The sequence below is a fragment of the Pristiophorus japonicus genome, chromosome 12 (assembly GCF_044704955.1).
Source record: "Pristiophorus japonicus isolate sPriJap1 chromosome 12, sPriJap1.hap1, whole genome shotgun sequence".
Classification (NCBI taxonomy): domain Eukaryota; kingdom Metazoa; phylum Chordata; class Chondrichthyes; family Pristiophoridae; genus Pristiophorus; species Pristiophorus japonicus.
Window position 1 is genome coordinate 43,064,043 of NC_091988.1, and position 26,867 is coordinate 43,090,909.

The 26,867-nt window shown below is 42.3% G+C and overlaps 1 protein-coding gene across 1 annotated transcript in view; it reads right to left on the bottom strand.

Moving 5' to 3' along the window:
* Positions 1-26,867, bottom strand: part of pparg (peroxisome proliferator-activated receptor gamma) — a 149,118-nt gene that overhangs the window by 33,874 nt on the left and 88,377 nt on the right. Inside the window, exon 2 of the mRNA XM_070895363.1 lies at positions 528-761. Coding sequence (XP_070751464.1) covers positions 528-753 — 226 coding nt within the window. The 5' untranslated portion in view covers positions 754-761. The remainder of the gene's footprint in view (positions 1-527; positions 762-26,867) is intronic.

The following is a 26,867-nucleotide window of genomic DNA, read 5'->3' on the forward strand; positions in this document are numbered from 1 at the left end:
GTTGAGGCCAATTCACTAAATATATTCAAAAAGGAGTTAGATGAAGTCCTTACTACTAGGGGAATCAAGGGGTATGGTGAGAAAGCAGGAATGGGGTACTGAAGTTGCATGTTCAGCCATGAACTCATTGAATGGCGGTGCAGGCTAGAAGGGCCGAATGGCCTACTCCTGCACCTATTTTCTATGTTTCTATATCCGTTTAGTCTACACTTGCTAATGTTAGGTATGCATTTATCTTTTATTCTTAGTAGTATGGCTTCAACAGGTATTCCATTTGTTTTCCACGGACATGCTGTTAATAATTTCCCCTCCTCAAACCAATCTGCTTAAGCTCACCCCTCAAGTATTTGAGGTTAGCCAAAAGGGCATGATTAGGAGGGTTTTGCTCACATGCATATTATTTATGATAATAGGAATTCAAATACTGTAATCTAAATTTAAAAAAATAAACCAAAGATTATGAAAAGAATAGATAGCATTCATTAGGTTTTGTTGTCTTATAAAATATAATGAAAGAAATAACATACTTTGATAGTCCAGAAATTTCTCATCATATGTATAGTCTGAAGAAGTCTCATCAATTCTTAAAGAGGTCCCAGCATGATCCTCATAATGAACTGTAGAAACACTGGAAAAGTCTACTGTAGCAAATGGCTTTACATCGAAGGAATGAGAATGATTGGCAAGTTCCGACAGGTCCATTGTACCCATAGCAAAGTTGATGGGCCATAAAGGCAATTGTGTATCTACCATTCTTGGTCCTGGAAAAGAAAGTAAAAAAAGGAGAATTATGTTTTAAGGAATCCTGTTTTGAATTCTTGTGTAACCCAAAATGGTGTAGTCAATAATACTATTTTGTAGTATTATAGTATTTTGTAGTATATAGCATTAAACAATTGCATTTCATATTTCATTTTAAGAATTATGTCAAGTATTTCATATAATGTGCAAAATGATACTCATCAAACATACAATATCAAAGGTAGCATTATTTCTGAAAAGTTGTTAGGTAATCTTTCATGTCTCTGTATTGAAAGCAATCCAGTTTATGTTGGAAATTGCTTTCAGATCTCTTGCATGTGCTCAGGGCAGCATATCGGTTACAAGCCTTCCCAGAACAACAATGATTCTACTTTAAGAATGAGTGTAAGCTTGCAGGGAACATAAAAATTAACTGCAAAAGCTTCTATAGATATGTGAAGAGAAAAAGATTAGTGAAGACGAATGTAGGCCCCTTGCAGTCAGAATCAGATGAATTCATAATGGGGAACAAGGAAATGGCAGACCAATTGAACAAATACTTTGGTTCTGTCTTCACTAAGGAAGACACAAATAACCTCCCGAAAATACTAGGGAACTGAGGGTCTAGCGGGAAGGAGGAACTGAGGGAAATCCTCATTAATCAGGAAATGGTGTTAGAGAAACTGATGGGACTGAAGGCCGATAAATCCCCAGGGCCTGATAGACTGCATTCCAGAGTACTTAAGTGGCCCGAGAAATAGTAGATGCATTGGTGGTCATTTTCCAACATTCCATGGACTCTGGATCAGTACCTATGGATTGGAGGGAAGCTAATATAACCCCACTTTTTAAAAAAAGGAGGGAGAAAGAAAACAGGGAATTATAGACCGGGTAGCCTGACATCGGTGGTGGGGAAAATGCTGGAATCAATTATTAAAGATGTAATATCAGAGCATTTGGAAAGCAGACAGGATCGGTCCAAGTCAGCATGGATTTATGAAAAGGAAATCATGCTTGACAAATCTTCTAGAGTTTTTTGAGGATGTAACTAGTAGAGTGGGCAAGGAAGAACCAGTGGATGTGGTGTATTTGGACTTTCAAAAGGCTTTTGACAAGGTCCCACACAAGAGATTAGTATGCAAAATTAAGGCACATGGTATTGGGGGTAATGTATTGGAGTGGATAGAGAACTGGTTGGCAGACAGGAAGCAAAGAGTGGGAATAAACGGGTCCTTTTCAGAATGGCAGGCAGTGACTTGTGGGGTGCTGCAAGGTTCAGTGCTGGGATCCCAGCTCTTTACAATATACATTAATGATTTAGATGTAGGAATTGAAGGTAATATCTCCAAGTTTGCAGATGACACCAAGCTGGGTGGCAGTGTGAGCTGTGAGGAGGATGCCAAGTGGCTGCAGGGTGACTTGGACAGGTTAGGTGAATGGGCAAATGCATGGCAGATGCAATATAATGTGGATAAATGTACGGTTATCCACTTTGGTGGCAAAAACAGGAAAGCAGATTATTATCTGAATGGTGACAGATTAGTAAAAGGGGAGGTGCAACGAGACCTGGGTGCCATGGTACATCAGTCACTGAAGGTAGGCATGCAGGTACAGCAGGCAGTAAAGAAAGCAAATGGCATGCTGGCCTTCATAGTGAGAGGATTTGAGTATAGGCGCAGGGAGGTCTTACTCAGTTGCACAGGGCCTTGGTGAGACCACACCTTGAATATTGTGTGCAGTTTTGGTCTCCTAATCTGAGGAAGGACGTGCTTTCTATTGAGGGAGTGCAGCGAAGGTTCACCAGACTGATTCCCAGGATGGCAGGACTGACATATGAAGAAAGACTGGATCGGCTAGGCTTATACTCACTGGAATTTAGATGAATGAGAGGAGATCTCATAGAAACATATAAAATTATGACGGGACTTGTAAAGTCCTGTCCCCTCAGTACAGATTCACACGAGGCATATAGTGAAGTCAAGGTCACTCTGGACCTGCACCTTTATTTCACAGCTCTGGAATGCTGCACTTGCCTGAGACCTGTGCTTATATACCTGTCTCTTACAAGTGCACCCCTGGTGGTAAGGTATGCTGGTGGTTACAGGTCATATCTTATTACAGTCATGTATAGCATGTTAGGATACAGTTATATATAATAATGTAAGATACATGACATCACCCTCCCCCAAGGTCTTATTGTCTTTATAGGTTCAGTCTCTCAGGTGGTCTACGCTCTCGTGTGGAGTGTCTGAGTTGTGGTTCAGTTGTTTGCCTTGGTGTCTGTTTTTCTTTGGGTGTGGTTGCTGGTATCTCGCCTGGGCTGTCTGTTTCGATTGATGTGATTGTTGTTGACTCGCCTGGGCTGTCTGTTGGGATTGCCCTTTCCTCAGGTTGTTCCCTCTGTCTGTCCACCAGGTGTGGTGCGAGTTCCACATTGTAGTCTGTCTCTGGTTCCGCAGTGTTGTTGGTAAATCTGCTTTTGACTTGGTCTACATGCCTCTGGCAGGTTTTGTCATTGTCCATTTGTACTACCAGTAGTCTGTTTCCTTCCTTGCCCGTTACTGTCCCTGCAAGCCATTTGGGATCCTGCCATAGTTTAGTACAAACACTTTGTCCCCTATCTCATTCCTCCCCCCCCCTCGACCCCCACACCTCCAGCACAGACCTGTTCCATTGTTCAAAGTGTTTCCAAAGAATGAGCTGCGTCTGGCTGATCTCTCTTGAGCTTCTCTCAGTTTGTAGTTGATTGCTCGCATTGTGGGTTGATGAGGTGTGAACGGCTGTTCCTGTGGCCTTTGATGGCTTCTGGCGCCACTGCCGCTGTCGAGAGCCTGTTCTCCCGGTTTTGTCTGTGTGTGGGGGTAGCAGCTTGTTTAGTGCTGTGAACTTCTTGTTCCGATATTTCGTTAGTTGTCGTTCCTGCATTGTAAATCAACCTCGTTTCTTCTTCCCCTACCAAGAATGTCTGTGCAACCAGTGCTGTTGCCTCTAAGGTCAGGTTCTTGGTCTCTATGAGCTTTCAGAATATGCCTGCATGGCCTATTCCTTCAATGAAAAAGTCTCTCAGCATTTCTCTCCTCAGTTCATCGGAGAACTCACATAAACTAGCCAATCTCCGAAGTTCCGCCACGAAGTCAGGTATGCTCTGGCCCACACAGCGTCTGTGGTTGTAGAACCTGTGTCTGGCCATGTGTAGGCTGCTCGCTGGCTTCAGGTGGTCTCTTACCAGTGTGCTCAATTCTTCAAACGACTTGCTTGCTGGTTTCTCGGGTGCCAACAGATCCTTCATTAAAGCGTATGTTTTCGAGCCACAGCTGGTCAAGAGATGGGCTTTTCTCTTGTCTGCCTTATTGTCGCCTAACCAGTCTTTGGTAACAAAGCTTTGCTGGAGCCTTTCTATAAAGTCCTCCCAATTGTCTCCCGCATTGTACTTTTCATCTAATACGTTGTTCGCCATTCTGTGGATTCTGTAATCCCGTAACCCGTCGCCACTGTAAAGTCCTGTCCCCTCAGTACAGATTGACACGAGGCATGTAGTGAAGTCAAGATCACTCTGGACCTGCACCTTTATTTCACAGCTCTGGAATGCTGCACTTGCCTGAGACCTGTCCTTATATACCTGTCTCTTGCAAGTGCATCCCTGGTGGTAAGGTATGCTGGTGGTTACAGGTCATATCTTATTACAGTCATGTATAGCATGTTAGGATACAGTTATATATAATAATGTAAGATACATGACAGGACTGGACAGGTTAGATGCAGGAAGAATGTTCCCGATGTTGGGACAGTCCAGAACCAGTGGTCACGGTGTAAGGATAAGGGTTAAGCCATATAGGTCCGAGATGAGGAGAAACTTTTTCACCCAGAGAGTGGTGAATCTGTGGAATTCTCTACCACAGAAAATTGTGGTGTCAAGTTTGCTGGATATATTCAAGAGGGAGTTAGGTGTGGCCCTTACGGCTAAGGGGATCAGGAGGTATGGAGAGAAAGCGGGAGTGGGGTACTGAAGTTGCATGATCAGCCATGATCATATTGAATGGTGGTGCAGGCTCGAAGGGCCGAATGGCCTGCTCCTACACCTATTTTCTATGTTTCTATGTTTAAAAATATGGAGGTAGATTTTCCACTGGGTGGAAACAGGGTGGAAGTAGTCCTGAAATGGCAGGGGAAAAGCATAAAGTTCCAGCTGCCGATCCATCCTGTGCCAACTTTAGAAGGGGCGGATATCTAAAACAGCCATTAGGCACTTGAATATGTTAATTAGGGCCTACCACCTCTTGAAGGACCACTGTATAAAATTTGTTTCCGATGAGCCGGTCAGGCATCGGGATTCTACTGCAGTCCTTGTGGCCGCCAACTACGGATAAGTTTTATTTGATTTTTTTTTTAATTCTGTGGAAGAGCCGGACCTGACTCCACAGTACTGCTGATTGCCCCCTCCCCCCGGCTTTTCTCACTACAAACCCCCTCCTAGAACTTACCAGAGGGCCGCTGCCAGCAAGGCAGGCAATCCAGAATTGATTTTCCCCGTCGGGCGAGCTGTTTGTGAAGGCACTCCCAGCGCCGTCAGCTTGCCCCAATTATTCAGATGAGGATTGAGAACTTCTAATTTCTACCGATCCTTGGGCGTCTAGGTTCTGGCACTCGCAGCCTCTGCAGCAGCGAGTCGGAGTCTGACAGTGGGCTCAGACTAATTTCTACCCCTATACATTGTGATTGTCTGGTGCATATTTCACTGTAGAAAGAAATCGATGCAAAACTAGAATAGATAAGATCAGCACAGGAACTCACTTGAAATTGCTTATTGAGCATGTGCATACGTGCCCTTCTTTAATCTTTCAGATCTAAAGTATTGCTTCCATACTTTGCTTAACAAGGCAGGTGAGCACTATCAAGTGCAGTTATAGCTACTAAAATCTGCCCAACTGTCTGAAGTCTAATTTCAATTCTACTTTTCCCTCAGTGTGTGATAATTATATATTTGCAACAAAACAGAAATATCAGATTGCTTTTTATATATCTTATCTAAAAGGAGGAGAAATTATATTCTGATTCTGAGCAGCTATGCAAATTTACTTTAATGTAATTAGTATTTATTTCAAAAGAAACTTGTGAAAGTAAATGTATGAATATATTTAAGAATGATAACATATCTCCATGTTGAAAAGATTAAATGGCTACATTTTTCCAATTAGTCTTTTAAATGCATTCACATATTTCTACAGTATCAATCACTTAAGAACTGTACAGCTCAGCTGTTAATAAGTTATCTTCAAATCGCCTGCAAATAATTGATTTCCAAGTTGATGCAATCAGCTATATGCATTGCACAATATATGCTTCATAAATTAAGGTCACTCAGTACAAGAGTGTATAATGTGAATAGGATTGAAAGCATATAAAATGTGTAATGATTATGCAACTATAAAAAGTAGAAATGCTAACTTTATTAAATTAAAGCATTTAGCGATTATATTTGCAACAGATATGTTATTCATTTACAGAGTTCCAGCATCAGTGCAGACAAACTCAGAACAAATACTTCCTTTGTTTCACCACATCACACCAGCATAATCTTAGCGCATTGAAAATTCACTACAAGACACAAGTTTCAAACTGCTGCCATTTTTACATTATATCAGTAACAGAAACATAAACAACTGAAATTTAAAAGAATACAGCTGTAAATTGCTTACTCCTCACACTTACAACACAGCACTTAAAAAGAATGATGCAAATAAAATAAGTTAAACTCAAATGCATTCCATTAAATAAAAAAAAATCTGCTTTTGTATGGAATTAGGCATTTCATCTCCCATGTAGATTAACTTTCAAATATGGTAAGTATTTATCCTGTGACAATATATTAAACTACTGATTGGATTTAACTCCCCAAATCTTAGGTTGGGCACTAATAATATATATAAAATATTATTTTCTGGAAATCAACTGCCAGTTATCAAATCAATAAACTCGCACTGGTTATGTTACAAATGTTCATCCTTCAGTATGTTACCACACGTCAACTGCATGCAGCATCCTTTCTGCCTGTGCACATCATGGCAGTGAAATAAAGAGAGTCAACAACAAAATTAATACCACTTTGGCAATTTACATACTTCCATGAAATATTTTCTTTCTGGACTCAGATTTTTTTTTTGTTCTTGGGATGTGGGTGATGCTGGCAAGGCTGCATTCTCCGCCCATCCCTCGTTGGCCTGAGAAGGTGATAGTGGATCATCTTGAACCACTCAGTCCTTGTGGTGATGCTGCTACTACAGTGATGTCAGAGGTTCTGAAGGAAATTTACTGTATTTGTGAAATCTTAAAGTGGAAAGGTACATTAAATAGAATGCAACCACAAGTGTGTGTGATTTGTGGGCTTTTATTTTTTTACCTCAAAGTTACATCTGAAATAATATCAAATAAGTTTTGGTTACGTTGAGCTACAAAGCACCATCATTTTCCATGAACTAGTATGGTCTGGAAACTAGTTATGGGGTATAAAGTGGATACATTTATTAAGCCTGTGACAAACAGGATGTCCATTTACTGTAGGAGCCAATGCACCAGGCATTCTGATTTTGTACAAAATGGGCCACAGTGTGCTGAAAGCTAGCTAATCACAGATGTATTTTTATTTATTTGGTGATAAAATCTGATCACTTTATTTCCTGTGTCTGTTTTTGCATCTCTGAGCTTTGAAGCCGCAGCTCTGACACATGGCTATTCGAGGTTCTGAGGCCGAATGCAACGGCACGTATTGTGGATTTTACAATTGCTTTCTACGATTTAGAACTTCTTTTCATCATTTTACCATAATCAAATAATGTTAAATAATCAACCTTTTCAGATCACCAGTACTTTTCTAGACTTGGTGATGGGAAAGGTGTTTATATCTACTGTTATTTTTCAATATATTTATTCTCTGATACAGATCCAGAGTGTTGTAGTCTCAAACATTCATTAAAGCTCTGCTATTTTCCTAATCATTCTCATCAGGTTGCTCATACCAGGGTTTCCACGTTTCCTCTCTGCTGTTTAATTTTTTCTCATACCCCTCTCGGTCACCTGTTCTCTTTTTCTCCAATCCCAGTGTTTTCTCTCCTTTGTTCCACTTCTCTCAGTCCCTCCCGTCAACATTTCCTTCTCTTCTTCAGCAATAGTATGCCATAAAAAACTCAGCTACACCTCATTCAAAAAGGCTTAACATGTTCAATGATTTTTACAGCGAGAATAGTGCGTAAAAAGTTGAAGCTCGCGTCGATTCACTGATTCTGTGCTGATTGCATCCTCAAAAGCTGCAACAGCGCATTCTATGAAAGAACAGAGTATCACTGACAGCAACTCCCTGTTTTCTGCATGTAACTGTGCATGTACAGACGCCAGAAGTTGCTGTTAGTTTTACACAGTAATGATAGCGAGCACTGAGAGCTTCGCCATCATTACAACCGCAAATTCGGGGCCATGGTGACTACTGGGGTCCAACTTTCAGAACACACAAAAGTTCCTTTACGTAATCTTCGTCATGACATATTAACCACAGTGTCAGTTGTGACTCAGTGGGTAGCACACTCGCCTCTGAGTCAGAAGGTTGTGGGTTCAAGTCCCACTCCATTCAACTTGAGCACGAAAATGTAGGCTGACATGCCAGTGCAGTGCTGAGGGAGTGAAACATAGAAAATAGGTGCAGGAGTAGGCCATTCGGCCCTTCGAGCCTGCACCACCATTCAATAAGATCATGGCTGATCATTCACATCAGTACCCCTTTCCTGCTTTCTCTCCAGACCCCTTGATCCCTTTAGCCATAAGAGCCATATCTAACTCCCTCTTCAATATATCTAACGAACTGGCAGCAACAACTCTCTGTGGCAGGGAATTCCACAGGTTCACAACTCTGAGTGAAGCAGTTTCTCCTCATCTTGGTCCCAAAGGCTTACCCCTTATCGTTAGACTATGACCCCTGGTTCTTGACTTCCCCAACATCGGGAACATTCTTCCTGCATCTAACCTGTCCAGTGCCGTCAGAATTTTATATGTTTCTATGAGATCCCCTCTCATTCTTCTAAACTCCAGTGAATACAGGCCCAGTCGATCCAGTCTCTCCTCATATGTCAGTCCTGCCATCCCAGGAATCAGTCTGGTGAACATTCGCTGCACTCCCTCAATAGCAAGAATGGCCTTCCGCAGATTAGGAGACCAAAACTGAACACAATATTCCAGGTGAGGCCTCACTAAGGCGCTGTACAACTGCAGTAAGACCTCCCTGCTCCTATACTCAAATCCCGTAGCTATGAAGGCCAACATGCCATTTGCCTTCTTCACTGCCTGCTGTACCTGCTTGCCAACTTTCAATGACTGATGTAGCATGACACCCAGATCTTGTTGCACCTCCCCTTTTCCTAATTGCCACCATTCAGATAATATTCTGCCTTCGTGTTTTTGCCACCAAAGTGGATAACCTCACATTTATCCACATTATACTGCATCTGCTATGCATTTGCCCACTCACCTAACCTGTCCAAGTCACCCTGCAGCTTCTTAGCATCTTCCTCACAGCTCACACCGCCACCCAGCTTAGTGTCATCTGCAAACTTGGAGATATTACACTCAATTCATTCATCTAAATCATTGATGTATATTGTAAATAGCTGGGGTCCCAGCACTGAGCCCTGCGGCACCCCACTAGTTATTGCCTGCCATTCTGAAAAGGACCCGTTTATCCCGACTCTCTGCTTCCTGTCTGCCAACCAGTTCTCTATCCACGTCAATACATTACCCTCAATACCATATGCTTTAATTTTGCACAACAATCTCTTGTGTGGGACCTTGTCACAAGCTTTTTGAAAGTCCAAATACACCACATCCACTGGTTCTCCCTTGTCCACTCTACTATTTACAGCCTCAAAATAGATTAGAAGACTTGTCGAGCATGATTTCCCTTTCAAAAATCCATGCTGACTTGGACTGATCCTGTCACTGCTTTCCAAATGCGCTAATTCATCTTTAATAATTGATTCCAACATTTTTCCCACTACTGATGTCAGGCTAACCGGTCCATAATTACCCATTTTCTCTCTCCCTTTTTTAAAAAGTGGTGTTACATTAGCTACCTCCAGTCCATAGGAACTGATCCAGATGATCCAGAGTCGATAGACTGTTGGAAAATGATCACCAATGCATCCACTATTTCTGGGGCCTCTTCCTTAAGTACTCCGGAATGCAGACTATCAGGCACTGGGGATTTATCGGCCTTCAATCCCATCAATTTCCCGAACACAGTTTTCTGACTAATAAGGATTTCCTTCAGTTCCTCCTTCTCGCGAGATCGTCTGTCCCCTAGTATTTCCGGAAGGTTATTCGTGTCTTCCTTCATGAAGACAGAACCAAAGTATTTGTTTAATTGGTCTGCCATTTCTCTGTTCCCCATTATAAATTCACCTGATTCTGACTGAAAGGGACCTACGTTTGTCTTCACTAAACTCTTTCTCTTCACATATCTATAGAAGCTTTTGCAATCAGTTTTTATGTTCCCAGCAAGCTTCCTCTCGTACTCTATTTTCCCTCTCCTAATGAAACACTTTGTCCTCCTCGGCTGGATTCGAAATTTCTCCCAGTCCTCAGGTTTGCTGCTTTTTCTGGCCAATTTATATGCCTCTTCCTTGGATTTAACACTATCCTTGATTTCCCTTGTTAGCCACGGTTGAGCCACATTCCCCGTTTTACTTTTACTCCAGACAGGGATGTACATTTGTTGAAGTTGATCCATGTGATCTTTAAATGTTTGCCATTGCCTATCCACCGTGAACCCTTTAAGTATCATTTGCAGGTCTATTCTAGCCAATTCACGTCTCAGACCATCAAAGTTACCTTTCCTTAAGTTCAGGACCCTAGTCTCTGAATTAACTGTGTCACTCTCCATCTTAATAAAGAATTCTACCATATTTTGGTCACTCTTCCCCAAGGGGCCCCGCACAACAAGATTGATAATTAATCCTTTCTCATCACACATCACCCAGTCTAGGATGGCCAGCCCTCTAGTTGGTTCCTTGACATATTGGTCTAGAAAACCATCCCTAATACATTCTAGGAAATCCTTCTGCACCGTATTGTTACCAGTTTGGTTAGCCCAATCTATATGTAGATTAAAGTCGCCAATGATAGCTGCTGTACCTTTATTGCACGCATCCCTAATTTCTTGTTGGATGCTGTTCCCAACCTCACTATTACTGTTTGGTGGTGTGTACATAACTCCCACTATCGTTTTCTGCCCTTTGGTATTCCGCAACTCTACCCATACAGATTCCACATCATCCAAGCTAATGTCCTTCCTTACTATTGCGTTAATTTCCTCTTTAACCAGCAATGCTACCCCACCTCCTTTTCCTTTCTGTCTATCCTTCCTGAATGTTGAATACCACTGGATGTTGAGTTCCCAGCCTTGGTCACCCTGGAGCCATGTCTCCATAAGCCCAATTATAACATATTTGTTAATAGCTGCCGGCACAGTTAATTCGTCCACCTTATTACGAATACTCCTCGCATTGAGGCACAGAGCCTTCAGGCTTGTCTTTTTAACACACTTTGCCCCTTTAGAATTTTGCTGTAATGTGGCCCTTTTTGATTTTTGCCTTGGATTTCTCTGCCCTCCACTTTTACTTTTCTTCTGTCTCCCTGCATAGGTTCCCATCCCTCTGCCATATCAGTTTAACCCCTCCCCAACAGCACTAGCAAACACTCCCCCTCGGACATTGGTTCTGGTCCTGCCCAGGTGCCGACCGTCTGGTTTGTACTGGTCCCACCTCCCCCAGAACCGGTTCCAATATCCCAGGAATTTGAATCCCTCCCTCCTGCACCACTCTTCAAGCCATGTATTCATCTTAGCTATCCTGCTATTTCTACTCTGACTAGCACGTGGCACTGGTAGCAATAGGTCCTACTTTTTAAATTGATCTCCTAGCTCCCTAAATTCAGCTTGTAGGACCTCATCCCATTTTTTACCTATATCGTTGGCATCTATATGCACCACGACAACTGGCTGTTCACCCTCCCTCTCCAAAATGTCTTGCAGCCGCTCTGAGACAACCTTGACCCTTGCACCAAAAAAGCAACATACTATCCTGGAGTCTCGGTTGCGACCGCAGAAACGCCTATCTATTCCCCTTACAATAGAATCCCCTACCCCTATAGCTCTCCCACTTTTTTTCCTGCCCTCCTGTGCAGCAGAGTCACCCATGGTACCATGAACTGTCGGAGGTGCTGTCTTTCAGATGAGACGTGAAACCGAGGCCCCATCTGGTGGATGTAAAATATCCCATGGCACGTTATGTAAGGAGAAAGAGTCAGACTGAACACTGGGCTCAAAGTAAAGTGTGACCGTAGTCTTTTATTGCAGGTCTCCAGAGTGCCTCTCCAACCTGTGAGGCCTCCTTAAATACCTGTGCTCCCAAGGGATTATGGGATCCCTTGGGACTCCAGGGGATGAGCCCTTTGGTGGCTGTACAGAGTAAATACAAGTTTACATATATAACAACACTTCTTCCCCCCCCCCCCCCCACCACCACCACCTCAAGGTCAATAGTGTAACTATTTACAATGTGAGTCGATCTGGGGCCCTTCTTAGCCTGGTTGATCGTCTTGGTGTGAAAGCTGGTATTGTTGAATAATTTGTTGGGCCCTCGCTGGGCTGTTGTGCAGCTAGCCTTGCTGGGCTGCCTAGTGTGTTGGGCTCTGCTAGGCTGTTGTGGATGATGGGTTCTGCTTCGTGGTCAACCGTGGTGTCAGTTGCCACTGGTGTGTATGTTGGGGGATCAAAAAAGTTAGGGTCTGAGGTGGGTTGCTCAGGATAGTCCGTGAATCTGAGTTTGATTTGGTCCAAGTGTTTCCGGTGAATGAGTCCATTTCAAAGTTTGACCCGAAACACCTGCTCCCCTCTTTAGCCATGACAGTGCCGGGAAGCCACTTGGGACCTTTTCCATAATTCAATACAAATACAGGATCATTGATTTCAATCTCGCGTGACACATTTGCGCTATCATGGTATGCACTTTGTTGAAGCCGCCTGCTCTCTACCTGTTCATGTAGATCAGGATGAACTAACGAGAGCCTTGTCTTAAGTACTCTTCATGAGCAGTTCAGCAGGTGGGATCTCAGTGAGTGAGTGGGGTCTCATGTGGTAGCTAAGCAGTACTCAGGATAGGCGAGTCTGCAGTGAGACTTCAGTTACCCTCTTCAAGCCTTGCTAGATAATTTGCACTGCTCTCTCTGCCTGACTATTGGACGCTGGTTTAAACAGGGCAGATGTGACATGTTTGATACCGTTACGGGTCATGAATTCTTTGAACACAGCACTGGTAAAACATGGCCCGTTGTTGCTCACCAGGAGATCGAGTAAGCCGTGAGTGGCAAACATGGCCCGCAGGCTTTCAGTGGTGGCAGTGGACGTCACCTCACATTCAACTCACTTGGAATACGCGTCTACAACCACAAGGAACAGTTTACCCAAGAACGGGCCTGGATAGTCGACGAGTACCCTAGACCACGGTTTGGAGGGCCAAGACCATAAACCTAGCGGTGCTGCCCTGGGTACATTGCTTAACTGCGAGCATCATTACATCTGTGAACGCAGGATTCTAAGTCCGCATCGATACTGGGCCACCACACGTGGGATCTGGCTATCGCTTTCATCCTGGGTGGGTACTGTGGAGGTCATTGATGAAGGTGTCTCTGCCCTTCTTGGGGACCATTACTCGATTGCCCCACAGAAGGCAGTCTGCTTGTGTAGACATTTCATCTTTGTGCCGCTGGAACAGCTTTATCTCTTCCTGCATTTCCACTGGGACATTGGACCAGCTCCTGTGAAGCACACAGCTTTTGACTAGAGATAATAAAGGGTCCTGGCTTTTCCAGGTTTTGATCTGCCGGGCATTGACGGGTGATTGCTCACTCTCAAACGCTTCCATAACCATGGCTAGATCTGCGGGCTGCGCCATTTCCACCTCTGTGGTGGGCAATGGCAGCCTACTGAGAGCATCAGCGCAGTTTTCTGTGCCTGGCCTGTGGTGGATGGTGTAGTTGTATGCGGACATTGTGAGCGCCCATCTCTGGATGCGGGCCGATGCACTGGTATTTATCCCTTTACTATCGGAAAACAGGGATGTGAGTGGCTTATGGTCACAGTTTCCAAGTCGAATTTTAGCCCAAACAGTTATTGATGCATTTTCTTTATCCTAACGCTTCTTTCTCAATCGTGTTGTAGGCGCTCTCAGCTTTAGACAGACTCCTGGATGCATAAGCAACCGGTTGCAGTTTCCCGAAATCATTAGCTTGTTGCTAGACACACCCGACGCCATATGACGATGCATCACATGCTAGTACCAAACGCTTACATGGATCATACAACACAAGCAATTTGTTTGAGCATAACAATTTTCTCGTTTTGACAAAGGCATTTTCTTGACTTTTGCCCCAAACCCATTCGCCCCCTTTTTGTAGTAAGACATGCAGTGGTTCTAACAGTGTGCTGTGACCCAGTAAGAAGTTTCCAAATTAGTTCAGGAGTCCAAGAAACGACCGCAGCTCCGTCACATTCTGTGGCTTCGGTGCGTTCTCGATTGCCTCCGTCTTTGCATTGGTGGGCCTGATGCCGTCTGCCGCAATCCTCCTGCCCAAGAACTCCACTTCAGGCACCAGAAAAACACGCTTCGAGCGTTTTAATCTGAGCCTCACACACAGTTGAGTTGACTAAGAATCTCCTCCAGGTGCTGCAGATGCTCGACTGTGTTCCAACCTGTGACCAAGATGTCGTCCTGGATGACCAGGGTGTGGGGGACCGACTTCAGTAAGCTTTCCATGTTTCTCTGGAATATCTCCGCCACTGATTGGATTCCAAACGCGCATCTGTTATAAACAAAAAGACCTTTGTGCGTGTTGATGCAGGTGAGGGCCTTCAATGATTCCTCCAGTTCCTGTGTCATGTAGGCTGAAGTCAGATACAGCTTCGTGAAAGTCTTTCCTCCTGCCAGCGTTGCAAAGAGATCGTCGGCTTTTGGTAGTGGGTATTGGTGCTGCAGGGAGAAACGACTAATAGTTACTTTGTAATCGCCACAGTTTCTGACGGTGCTGTCTCCCTTGAGGACTGGGACGATAGGACTGGCCCACTCGTTGAACTCGATCGGTGAAATGATGCCCTCTCTTTGCAGCCGGTCTAGCTCGATCTCTACCCTCTCATCATGTACGCTACTGCTCTCGCCTTGTGATGAATGGGTCGCGCCCCCGGAATTAGGTGGATCTGCACTTTTGCTCCGTGGAATTTCCCGATGCCTGGTTCGAACAGCGAAGGACATTTGTTTAAGACCTGGGCACACGAAGTGTCGTCAGCGGGCGATGGCGCTCGGACAACGTCCCAGTTCCAGCGTTTCTTTCCCAGCCAGCTCCTGCCGAGCAGCGTGGGACCATTGCCCGGTACCACCCAGAGTGGTAGCTTGTGCACCGCTTCATCGTAGGAGATCTTCATGGTAACACTGCCGATTAAAGGAATCAGTTCTTTTGTGCAAGTTCTCAGTTTCGTGCGAACTGGAGTTAAGACTGGCCTTGAGGCCTTGTTGCACCACAATCTTTCGAAAGTCTTTTTGCCCATGCTGGACTGGCTCGCACCCATGTCCAGCTCCATTGACACCGGGATTCTATTTAGTTCAACATTCAGCATTATCGGGGGGTAATTCATGGTGAATGTGTGCACCCCATGTACCTCTGCCTCCTCGGTCTGAGGCTCTGGTTCATCGTGATCCTCCGTGGATCTGTCCTCCTCTGCAACATGGTGGTTTGCAGGTTTAACAGGATTTGCAGCTCGCCTGCACATTCGTTGGAAGTGTACCATTGTTCCACAGCCCTTGCAAATGTACCCTTTGAATCGGCATGAATGGAAACAATGATCACCCCCGCAGCGCCAACAAGGTGTCAATGGCCTTGCATTCATCACCCTTAATGGTGGGCTCTGGGTCCTCTGAGGACGTGCAGCTGCAGGTATGTGTAACCTGCCTTGTACATTACGAATCGAAAACAACATCACTTTGTTCCCAGTACTTGTAGCAGCACTTGTGTGCTGATAGATTTGCTTCGTATTCTCACTGGTGGCAATGAATGCCTGCACTATCGCTATGGCCTTACTCAAGGTTGGGGTCTCTACAGTCAAAAGTTTGCGAAGTATGGTTTTGTGGCCAATGCCAAGTACGAAAAAGTCTCTGAGCATGTGCTTCAAATGTCCTTCAAATTTGCAATGTCTTGCAAGGTTTCTTAGCTCGGCGACATAACTCGCCACTTCCTGGCCTTCAGACCTTTAGTAGGTGTAGAACCGGTACCTCGCCATCAGAACGCTTTCCTTCAGGTTCAAATGCTCTCGGACCAGTGTGCACAAATCGTCGTACGATTTCTCTGTGGGTTTCACTGGAATGAGCAGATTCTTCATGAGGCCATACATTGGTGCCCCACAGACAGTGAGGAGCATCGGCCTTCGTTTGCCAACGTTCTCTTCCCCATCTAACTCGTTGGCCACGAAGTATTGGTCGAATCGCTACACAAAAGTTTCCCAATCACCTCCCTCCGAGAATTTCTCCAGGATGCCCACTGTTCTCTGCATCTTTGGGTTCGCTATCTGTATCTCGTTGCCAGCTGTTATGGATGGAGAAAGAGTCAGACTGAACACTGTGAGCTCAAAGTAAAGTGTGACCGTATTCTTTTATTGCAGGTCTCCTTAGTGCCTCTCCAACCTGTGAGGCCTCCTTAAATACCTGTGCTCCCAAGGGATTATGGGATCCCTTGGGACTCCAGGGGATGAGCCCTTTAGTGGCTGTACAGAGTAGATACAAGTTTACATATATAACAGCACCATTTCGAAGAAGAGCAGGGGAGTTTAATCAACATAACAAGAACTGATTATCTGGTCATTACCACATTGCTGTTTGTGGGAGCTTGCTGTGTGCAACTTGGCTGCCCTTGGCTGTCGCGTTTCCCACATTACAACAGTGACTACACCCCAAAAGTACTTCATTGGCTGTAAAGCGCTTTGGGATGGACGATGGTCGTGAAAGGCGCTATATAAATGCAAGTCTTTCTTTTCTACAGAGAACTGTTGAAAATTGAACACAAAGTTTAATGGAGACTTTTACACAAGGGCATTTTTATTTGCTTTTCAGATAGACGTAGACTTAAATACTACTTGCATTTGTACAATGCATTTCACATCAAAACATCTTAAATAAATCATACAATAAATAACCTTAACGTGCAGTGACTTAAGAAAGAAATGTACTGGCTTCAAAAATAGATGTTTATTTAAAAAAATGTAGTCACAAAAAGTTTTCTAATGTTTAATACTGTATTCATATACCTGTATTCATTTTTTCACAAAATAGTACTAGTATCAAAAATTATTGCATAATAATAATAAAAACAATTTAATTCTATCACTGCACAGATAAGTACATCTGTCAGATCTATTTGGCAAATTGACAGGACAGAATTTTTTTTGGATGGCGCATAAATCACTTCTGCACAGAATAGAGTCAGTGCAGGTGACTTATAATGTTAATATTACTGCAACAAAGCAGAGTAAAATTGTGACTGATTCTGGATCGGTTTGTTTCTATCATCAGTCATTTTCTTATCCCCGTTGTGATTTTCCAGACCATACCTCTGTCTCACTTCTTATGTCGTCTCTCTCTATAGCCTGAAAATTACACTGTGCGATATTATTGTTCAAGCACGTGGCACTTTTATGTCACCTTTCTCTTGTGCTCTATTTTAACAGAGGCATTCATTCATTTATTTATAGACTTGCATTCTAACTGAGGTTATTTAACTGTTGGAGTGTTTGCTGAACTTCCTCACTCTCCAGACTTTTTATTTAAAATATACCTAGACAGTGGTTACACTGACCATGGCAGCATGTTCCATTTCCCCTTATTAAAATGAATCTGATCAGTGGTGGGGGCACTTCCCCAGCACTTAGAGGGCACATTCAAGGCAGTGCAAACTGCTGAATTTTCCACTGAAATGTTTTAAATTTTGACGTACTATACCTCTGGAAAAAAAAAACACTGCCGGTCTTAATGTTACAATGAGCCTAGCGGCCTACAAATTCCTCTTGGTTTGGTTGGTCTTTAGTATATATTGCTCTTACCAGTTTCCTAAGTTCTGAAGGAGTCTCCTTCCAGTCCATTAAGTGTCAGAATAAGCTTTAAGAGCATCTGTTTTAAAATTTGGATTAAATCACTGGTGAAACAATGCCAATCATGAAGTTCTGAAGAAGGGTTTGAGCCTAACTTTGATCCTTCTGTTCTCTCCATGTGCACTGGTGACACACTATGTGTTTGCAGCACTTTCTATTTTTGTATCAAATCATGTGATTAGCTAACACAGCATTGCAAATTTTTGGTATACTCAGAATGATCACTTCAAATGACAGTTGATTTTTTATGCATATCTTGCTTCCTTTGCTGGTTCCACTAACTTATTTTTTAGTTTTAAATCATATTTTCTTTATTAAACCTGTTAAAATGGTAAAACAACACATTATGGGAAGGTGAGTGAAATAATAATGACAATAATAAACTGCAAAGCCAGAAGATAATTTGGGATTTTTAGCACACTCGTGACTTTCCTATTGGCTGGATTTGTCTCATGTCAAAACAATCACTGCCATGGTTAAAACATTCCATTTAGACATCCCTTATTGTGGTTTAATTAAATAATCAGCGGAGCATGACAAAAGTCTACTAATTCTGATATAGTAACTACTGAATTAATTTAAATCATAACACGTTATTATGCTTTTTAACTATTTTGTGTTATATAAAACTTACTTGCCTCAAGATTATACTTTTTCACAAATGAATAGAAAAGTAGTCAAGAATTTTAAATCTTAAAGTTCTAAAATGCAAAATGATTTTATCTACTGTATATCAAATTTTACAGTAACTTAAAGAAATCCAATTATATGCATATGAATTATGCAATATCATTTAGCAGAAATTATTCCTTTCCTTTTCACTGGAGCAGGAACCTCAGCAGGCCCCACATTCAAACTGTGCCGAGTAAGCAGACTTCAATCAGGCTAGTGGTATAATTGACCTCGGAGCCTCTGGTTTTGGAGGAGAAATTATAAAAATCAACTCGGTTCATGCTCCGGTTTTCGATCCAGCAACCTCTGCTGGAAGTGTGTATGTGCTCACATCAAGTAAGGACAGGATCACGCTTGGCTGCAATGCTCTCTGTGGCCAAATATTCTGGTGACATTCATTCACAAGGTTCACAGATGAGAAATGGCCACTTGGGCAAGGTACCTGGAGGACACTGTTTGCTGTGAATCTGTCTCCAAGCTATTTGTCCGGATTTTACTTAGAAACATAGAAAATAGGTGCAGGCCATTCGGCCCATTCGAGCCTGTACCACAATTCAATAAGATCATGGCTAATCATTCACCTCAGTACCCCTTTCCTGCTTTCTCTCCATACCCCTTGATCCCTTTAGCCGTAAGGGCCATATCAAACTCCCTCTTGAATATATCCAATGAACTGGCAGCAACAACTCTCTGCGGTAGGGAATTCCACAGGTTAGCAACTCTCTGAGTGAAGAAGTTTCTCCTCATTTCAGTCCTAAATGGCTTACCCCTTATCCTCAGACTATGTCCCCTGGTTCTGGACTTCCCCAACATCAGGAACATTCTCCCTGCATCTAACCTGTCCAGTCCCGTCAGAATTTTATATGTTTCTATGAGATCCTCTCATCCTTCTAAACTCTAGTGAATACAGGCCTAGTCGATCCAGTCGCTCCTCATAGGGCAGTCCTGCCATTCGGGGAATCAGTCTGGTGAACCTTCACTGCACTCCCTCAATAGCAAGAACGTCCTTCCTCAGATTAGGAGACCAAAACTGAACACAATATTCCAGGTGAGGCCTCACTAAGGCCCTGTACAACTGCAGTAAGACCTCCCTGCTCCTATACTCAAATCCCCTAGCTATGAAGGCCAACATACCATTTGCCTTCTTCACCGCCTGCTGTACCTGCATGCCAACTTTCAATGACTGATGCATCATGACACCCAGGTCTCGTTGCACCTTCCCTTTTCCTAATCTGCCGCCATTCAGATAATATTCTGCCTTCGTGTTTTTGCCACCAAAGTGGATAACTTCACATTTATCTACATTATACTGCATCTGTCATGCGTTTGCCCACTCACCTAACCTGTCCAATTCACCCTGCAACCTCCTAGCGTCCTCCTCACAGCTCACACCACCACCCAGCTTAGTGTCATCTGCAAACTTGGAGATGTTACACTCAATTCCCTCATCCAAATCATTAATGTATATTGTAAATAGCTGGGGTCCCAGCACTGAGCCCTGCGGCACCCCACTAGTCACTGCCTGCCATTCTGAAAAGGACCCGTTTATCCTGACTCTCTGCTTCCTGTCTGCCAACCAGTTCTCTATCCACGTCAGTACATTACCCCCTATACCACGTGCTTTAATTCTGCACACCAATCTCTTGTTTGGGACCTTGTTAAAAGCCTTTTCAAAGTCCAAATACACCACATTCACTGGTTCTCCCTTGTCCACTCTACTAGTTACATCCTCAAGAAATTCCAGAAGATTTGTCAAGCATGATTTCCCTTTCATAAATCCATGCTGACTTGGACTGATCCTGTCACTGCTTTCCAAATGTGCTGCTATTTCATCTCTAATAATTGATTCCAACATTTTCCCCACTACTGATGTCAGGCTAACCGGTCCATAATTATCCGTTTTCTCTCTCCCTCCTTTCTTAAAAAGTGATGTTTTATTAGCTACCCTCCAGTCCATAGGAACTGATCCAGAGTCGATAGACTGTTGGAAAAAGATCACCAATGCATCCACTATTTCTTGGGCTACTTCCTTAGGCACTCTGGGATGCAGACTATCAGGCCCCAGGGATTTATCGGCCTTTAATCCCATCAATTTCCCTAACACAATTTCCCGCCTAATAAGGATTTCCTTCAGTTCCTCCTTCTCACTAGACCCTTGGTCCCCTAGTATTTCCGGAAGGTTATTTGGTTCTTTCTTCACGAAGGAAGACACGAAGTACTTGTTTAACTGATCCGCCATTTCTTTGTTCCCCATTATAAATTCACCTGAATCTGACTGCAAGAGACCTACGTTTGTTTTCACTAATCTTTTTCTCTTCACATAGCTATAGAAGCGTTTGCAGTCAGTTTTTCTGTTGCCAGCAAGCTTCCTCTCATACTCTATTTTCCCCCTCCTAATTAAACCCTTTGTGCTCCTCTGCTGTATTACAAAATTCTCCCAGTCCTCCGGTTTGCTGCTTTTTCTGGCCAATTTATATGCCTCTTCCTTGGATTTAACACTATCCTTAATTTCTCTTGTTAGCCACGGTTGAGCCACCTTCCCGGTTTTATTTTTACTCCAGACAGGGATGTACAATTGTTGAAGTTGATCCATGTGATCTTTAAATGTTTGCCATTGTCTATCCACCGTCAACCCTTTAAGTATCACTCGCCAGTCTATTCTAACCAATTCACGTCTCATACCATCGAAGTTACCTTTCCTTAAGTTCAGGACCCTAGTCTCTGAATTAACTGTGTCACTCTCCATCTTAATAAAGAATTCTACCATATTATGGTCACTTTGCAATAAAAATAACGGTGAGGCTATCAGCACTCATCGTTATTAAAAGTAAATCGGACAGCAACTTCCACCGACTACACTTGCGCAGTTAAACATGGAAATCTGGAAGTTGCTGTCCGAGTTGCCCTGCTCCTCCAGAAGCTGCGCTATACCGATATCTCGCCAAAAACACACTGAAGGGCATGAAGTTGGGGCACTTACATAATAGATACCCACTAAACATGACAGAAAAAGTTAGGGCTTGTCCATTCAAGTGTACGTGAATTTTTAACGGATTGATAAGTCTTAATTACTGCCAAATAACCTCTCTGCTACTTAAAATTAACTTTTATAAGTGTGGAGTCTCATTCCTTCAGATTTTCATTCTTGTTGGAGATTTAAAAAAATTAAAAATGTTAAATACTTAAAAAAAATTTCTTTGTTTCTTTTATCTCTCTGTCTCTTAATCCTATTTTCTTTCCCTCCCCTTATTTTGCTTTCTGTACACGATTTGGCATCAAATGAACTATTCTAACTGATACTTCCTGGTTTAGACTGCGTAAGGATTCTTCAATCTGATTGGTTAAGGAGATACACAGTTACTTGCCATTTACACAGGTCTCAGATCCCCTGTAGAGGTTTTGTATTTCTAATCACAGCAAGTTCCAGTGCAAAAGCCGATAGAAAGTATGTGGCCAAGTTAATGTGTAATGAACAGCTAGCAGGCCATTGTCTTCAGCAGAGAAAGAAATGGAAGAAAAATTGATACAGCAAACTGGTGAAAAGGAGAAAAAAAATCTGAAAAAATTAAAATATTTAAATATGCCCTTGATCATCAGACTGGAAAATAACTATACCAGAGACTGTGGTTAATTTTTATTATCAGTAACCTCTAGCAAGGGTTACTCTGAAAATCCCCCTTTTTAAAACTTTGAATTCAACATTTCTTTTTACAATAATGAGTATTGCAGCCCAGTGGCTTCTGGTAATTTTGTCACACTGTAGTGAATGAATGATGCAAAACGTACCTCTTTTTAAAAAGGGCTTGGCTATATCATGCTACTGTTCATTAAACTGTCTTCTTGAGCTTGCACCAGCGAACACTCCCTACGCTGCATTCCTGTCTCAATTTCCTTTCTCTGACTATATATTTCACAAAAGTAGAATGGAAAGTAGAAAGGCTAATGTGATTGATGTGTCCATCACAAAAGGAGGAATGCAAACTATCCTCACTAGAACAACTGCTACACAGAAGAGAAGAATTTAGGTTAGCCTTACCTAGCTATAATTAGTTTGGCGGAACAGACAGTAAAAAGTAGTAATTTTCCTATACTGCATGAGAAGATCTAGCAAAAAGTTACCTATAATTTAAACTAGAAACCGGTTGTGGATTTCATGGAATGAAGTTCCAGGGAATAGCACTGCTAGCACTTCCCAACTATTTTACATTATCTACACATTGGATGATCACCTGTTCATAGTATGGCTGATCTTTCATAGGCTTATTCACTCTTGCTCTTTTTCCCTTACACAGTGTCTTTCTCTCTCTCTGAAATTAGACACAATTTCAATTCTCGATTTTCACATATTTCTTTGTCATTGTTCTAAGTGTCAACGTTATACTAAGTACCAAAAATGCATCATCTACCTTACGCTCAGTCAGACTGCCAACACCGATCCACATGCATGAGACGCTAAATTGAGGTCCCGTCTGCCCTCTCAGGTGGACGTAAAAGATCCCAAGGCACTTTTTGAAGAAGAGCAGGAGTTTTCTCTTGGTGTACTGGCCAACATTCATCTCTCAACCAACATCACTAAAACAGATTATCTGGTCATTTATCTCATTGCTGTCAGTGGGACCTTGCTGTGCACAAATTGGCTGCCGTGATTCCATAAATTAGAACGGTGACTAAATTTTTAAAAAAAACTTAATTGGCCGTAAATATTTTTGGGACATCCTGAGGTTGCGAAAGGTGCTATATAAATGCAAGTTCTATCTATAAACATAATCATTGCCTCATTCCAACATCACATCAAGGACTACTGCCTTTCTCATGGACAATTATAATACTTTGTTTTTAGATAAAATCAAGACCGTTTAATTTTAAACACACAGGAATATATAACAATTGTTTACACTATCTCCTTTCAAGTCAATTCTATGTTTTATACATTAATCATCCAATACAACTGTAATCGTACTCTTGTAGAGATATATTCGCTAGAACATAACAATTTAGCTTCTTACCTTTTTCAGACATTAGAAACCTGAAAGTACCTGCAAAGCTAAGTGTCTGAAGTGCAATAACAGAATCTGATTAACCACATTGAAACCCTATGTACCTCTATACCACCGGGAAGTGATGCCAGAGTAAACCCTTTGAATTACTGGAGAATTAAAAAGTCACATGATTTAAACTCTTCTGACTTCATACATTTAACACCCACTGATTTTACTTGGTGATAATCTGGTAACGTGTCACTGATAGTTAGTTAAAGTAATAGGATTCCTTGATTTAATTTCTGCATATCTTAGAACCTCCAAAAGCTGACATGAATTTGTTTGTCTGACCAATTTTCTCAACCTGCTCCCCCTGCATTAATGGACAGTGGAATATAATTCTATGGGGCTCCTCATCTATGTGGGCGATATGTGAGAATCTTGGCAGTGAGTGTCACCAAGCTATTCAACCATAAATGTATCACAGACAAGGCAGATTCTGTCTTAAAACAGCCTATACATACATACGTACACACATATATGGTAGCTCGCGCACAGACACATGCATGCATGTTCAGCAGGTGGCCAAATTGTACAGCCCTTTCTATTGCATCATATTATTCCACCCCACCTATATGGCTCAGATATTCAGTGGATGAACTGCCTGAGCCATCAGGGAGCGAAAGTGTATTTCAGGGGAAAACAAATGGTAGGTGAGAGAGAATTCAACCTCTATTGAAATCTCTAGTCTGTAGCAGCCAGGCGGCCCCTAAATTACCTGTGGGGGAGGGGGGGGGGGTTGTCCAAAGTGAAACAGCCTGTCTTGTTTACTTAATCTTTGGGCTGCCCCTAGGATCTATGCATAGGGATCCTTGGGGTTCCCAGTGTGAACCCTGGCCTAATGGGTTGCCTTTTTTCTCCTAGTTGTGTCTGGAAATTTAATAATGCCCCTTCTGTTCTCAATGGTAGAAAGTAAGTTGTTGGAAGTTATACAGAGTTCTAGTTCACCCCATTGGGCAGGAATGAACTGATTTAAGTATTCCACTGTAGTAACTTTGTTCAATGATTGAGAACTCATTGATGGTGGGAGTACAAAGACCAGGTTTAGCTGCTCAAAGTTCAGTGCATAAATTAATGATAACTGTTAAAGTGCCAGCCATTTCATGAGCTGTAAAACTATCTGTGGATCTTTAAGTCCTTCTATTTTTCACTAACTCCATTTCAAAATTAAAATAAAATTTCTCTGGGAAAACCAGATTCATATGCAACTTTATGTAGCTGACATATGTGACATGCATTTTAATATTATGCTGCATACAATACAGTCAGATTCAATAAAATTAGTATTGCAGTTGTTTTGACAATGCAATAATTCTATGCCCACTACTCTTCTGCCCTATATATAGACCCAATATGATGCAACTGTTCTTCCTATTCTCTTGTTGTGTAAGTTTCCGGCGTATGTATTTTGGGCCTACGACATAACAGACATCCAACTATTTCTTCCAGAATTTTCTACAGTTCCGTTAGAACTATAGCCAGTTCTAATATTAGTTGCTCACAAATAGACTTTTTCTTGTTTTACCAGGAGTCAGTCACAAACTCTGAGTATGTGAGCAAATTAGCTTTCCACTTCATAGTGCAGTTCGTCGTCACTAAAATGGTCTGTGGTATACAGTCCATTTCTTCCTTAATGCAAAACCACTTCTACAGCTTTACGAGGAACCATGCGGCACTAAGACAACTTTGACAAGTGTATCACTGAAGCACAGGAGGAGGTGTACAAAAATAGAAGTTGTTTGCATTTGCTCACTTGTTATATTCATGCAAGAGCTAAACCAAAATAAAAACGAAGAAAGTGAAAACTTAGCGCTCTTAAAAAAAAAAAATCTGGTTATATTTAGATTCATCAATGTCACAGCCAGTTTCTTGTTCCTCCACAGTAGGACTGATTAAGTAGTTCTTGTAAGTCAGCTGTAGACATAGGTGTTCTGAGGTAACCACTTACTGGAAATAATGATGTTTAACTGTTCCCCCAACAAAAACACCTTAAACAATCCCAATCATTTGGTTAGTGCATTGTACAGCAATGTGGGGCAACAATAGCTATCTCAATGACAACATTCAGGTTTGCCTCCTTATGGGAAGGTATGACCATTTTCATGTTTTAAAAAAATTCATTCATGGGATGTGGGCATCACTGGCTAAGCCAGCGTTTATTACCAATCCCTAATTGCCTTTGATGGTGAGCTGCCTTCATGACAACTGAATGACTTGCTGGACCGTTTCAGAGGGGCAGTTAAGAGTCAACCACGTTGCTGTGGAGACGGGAGTTACATATCGGTCAGACTGGATAAGGACAGCAGGTATCGTTCCCTAAAGAACATTCGTGAACCAGATGGGGTTTTACAACAATCCGGTAGTTTCATGGTCACCATTACTGATACAAGCTTTTTATTCGTGATTTATTTAATTAACTGAATTTAAATTCCCCAGCTGCCATGATGGGATTTGAACTCATGTCTCCGGATCAGCAGTCCAGTCCTCTGGATTAGTAGTCCAGTAACATAATCACTATGCCACCATCCCCTTATGTGTCTATTATTAGCTGGTTATGATAATGACATTAGCAGAAGCATTGAAGCAGGATTAGTGACCATCTTTCTGACTAGAGATGGTGCAGTTCCAATGAAGGGTTTCCACTGGAAACACTATTCTGTCTTTTTTCTTTTAGATGCTGACTGAACATACTGTTTTTCCAACATTTTCTGTTTTCATTTTAAATTTTTAGCATATGTTTTTTCTTTTTATCTTGGAGATTATACCAAAAAAGGAAGAAAAAATTAAAAATCTTGCCAAAGATCAAAGAAGCAATAAAAATAGAAAATGCGCACACCATCCATTTTGTGATCAGCTGCTGCTGTATCTAATAAGCAGATTAACCTTGGAGTACTGCAAGAAGTGCATTAAATCAGAAACACAGGAAAGCGCCATAGTTTCCATTATAGTAAGACCAATTCTGTTTCAGAAAGTTCATGGGTGTTAAATTGGATAACCCCTGAAAACAGGTGCAGGGATTGCAATGCATGATTAAGCCGTGCCCGTTAATTGCAATGCAGGCAGGATGCCAACTTTGTGCTACCTGCTCAATTCCATGATTTCTGCATGCAGCCAGCACTCCCTGTGCTGTTCATTCGCTGCCGCATCAGCAGGGGGCCCAATATCATGAGTGCCTAGCACTACTTAAA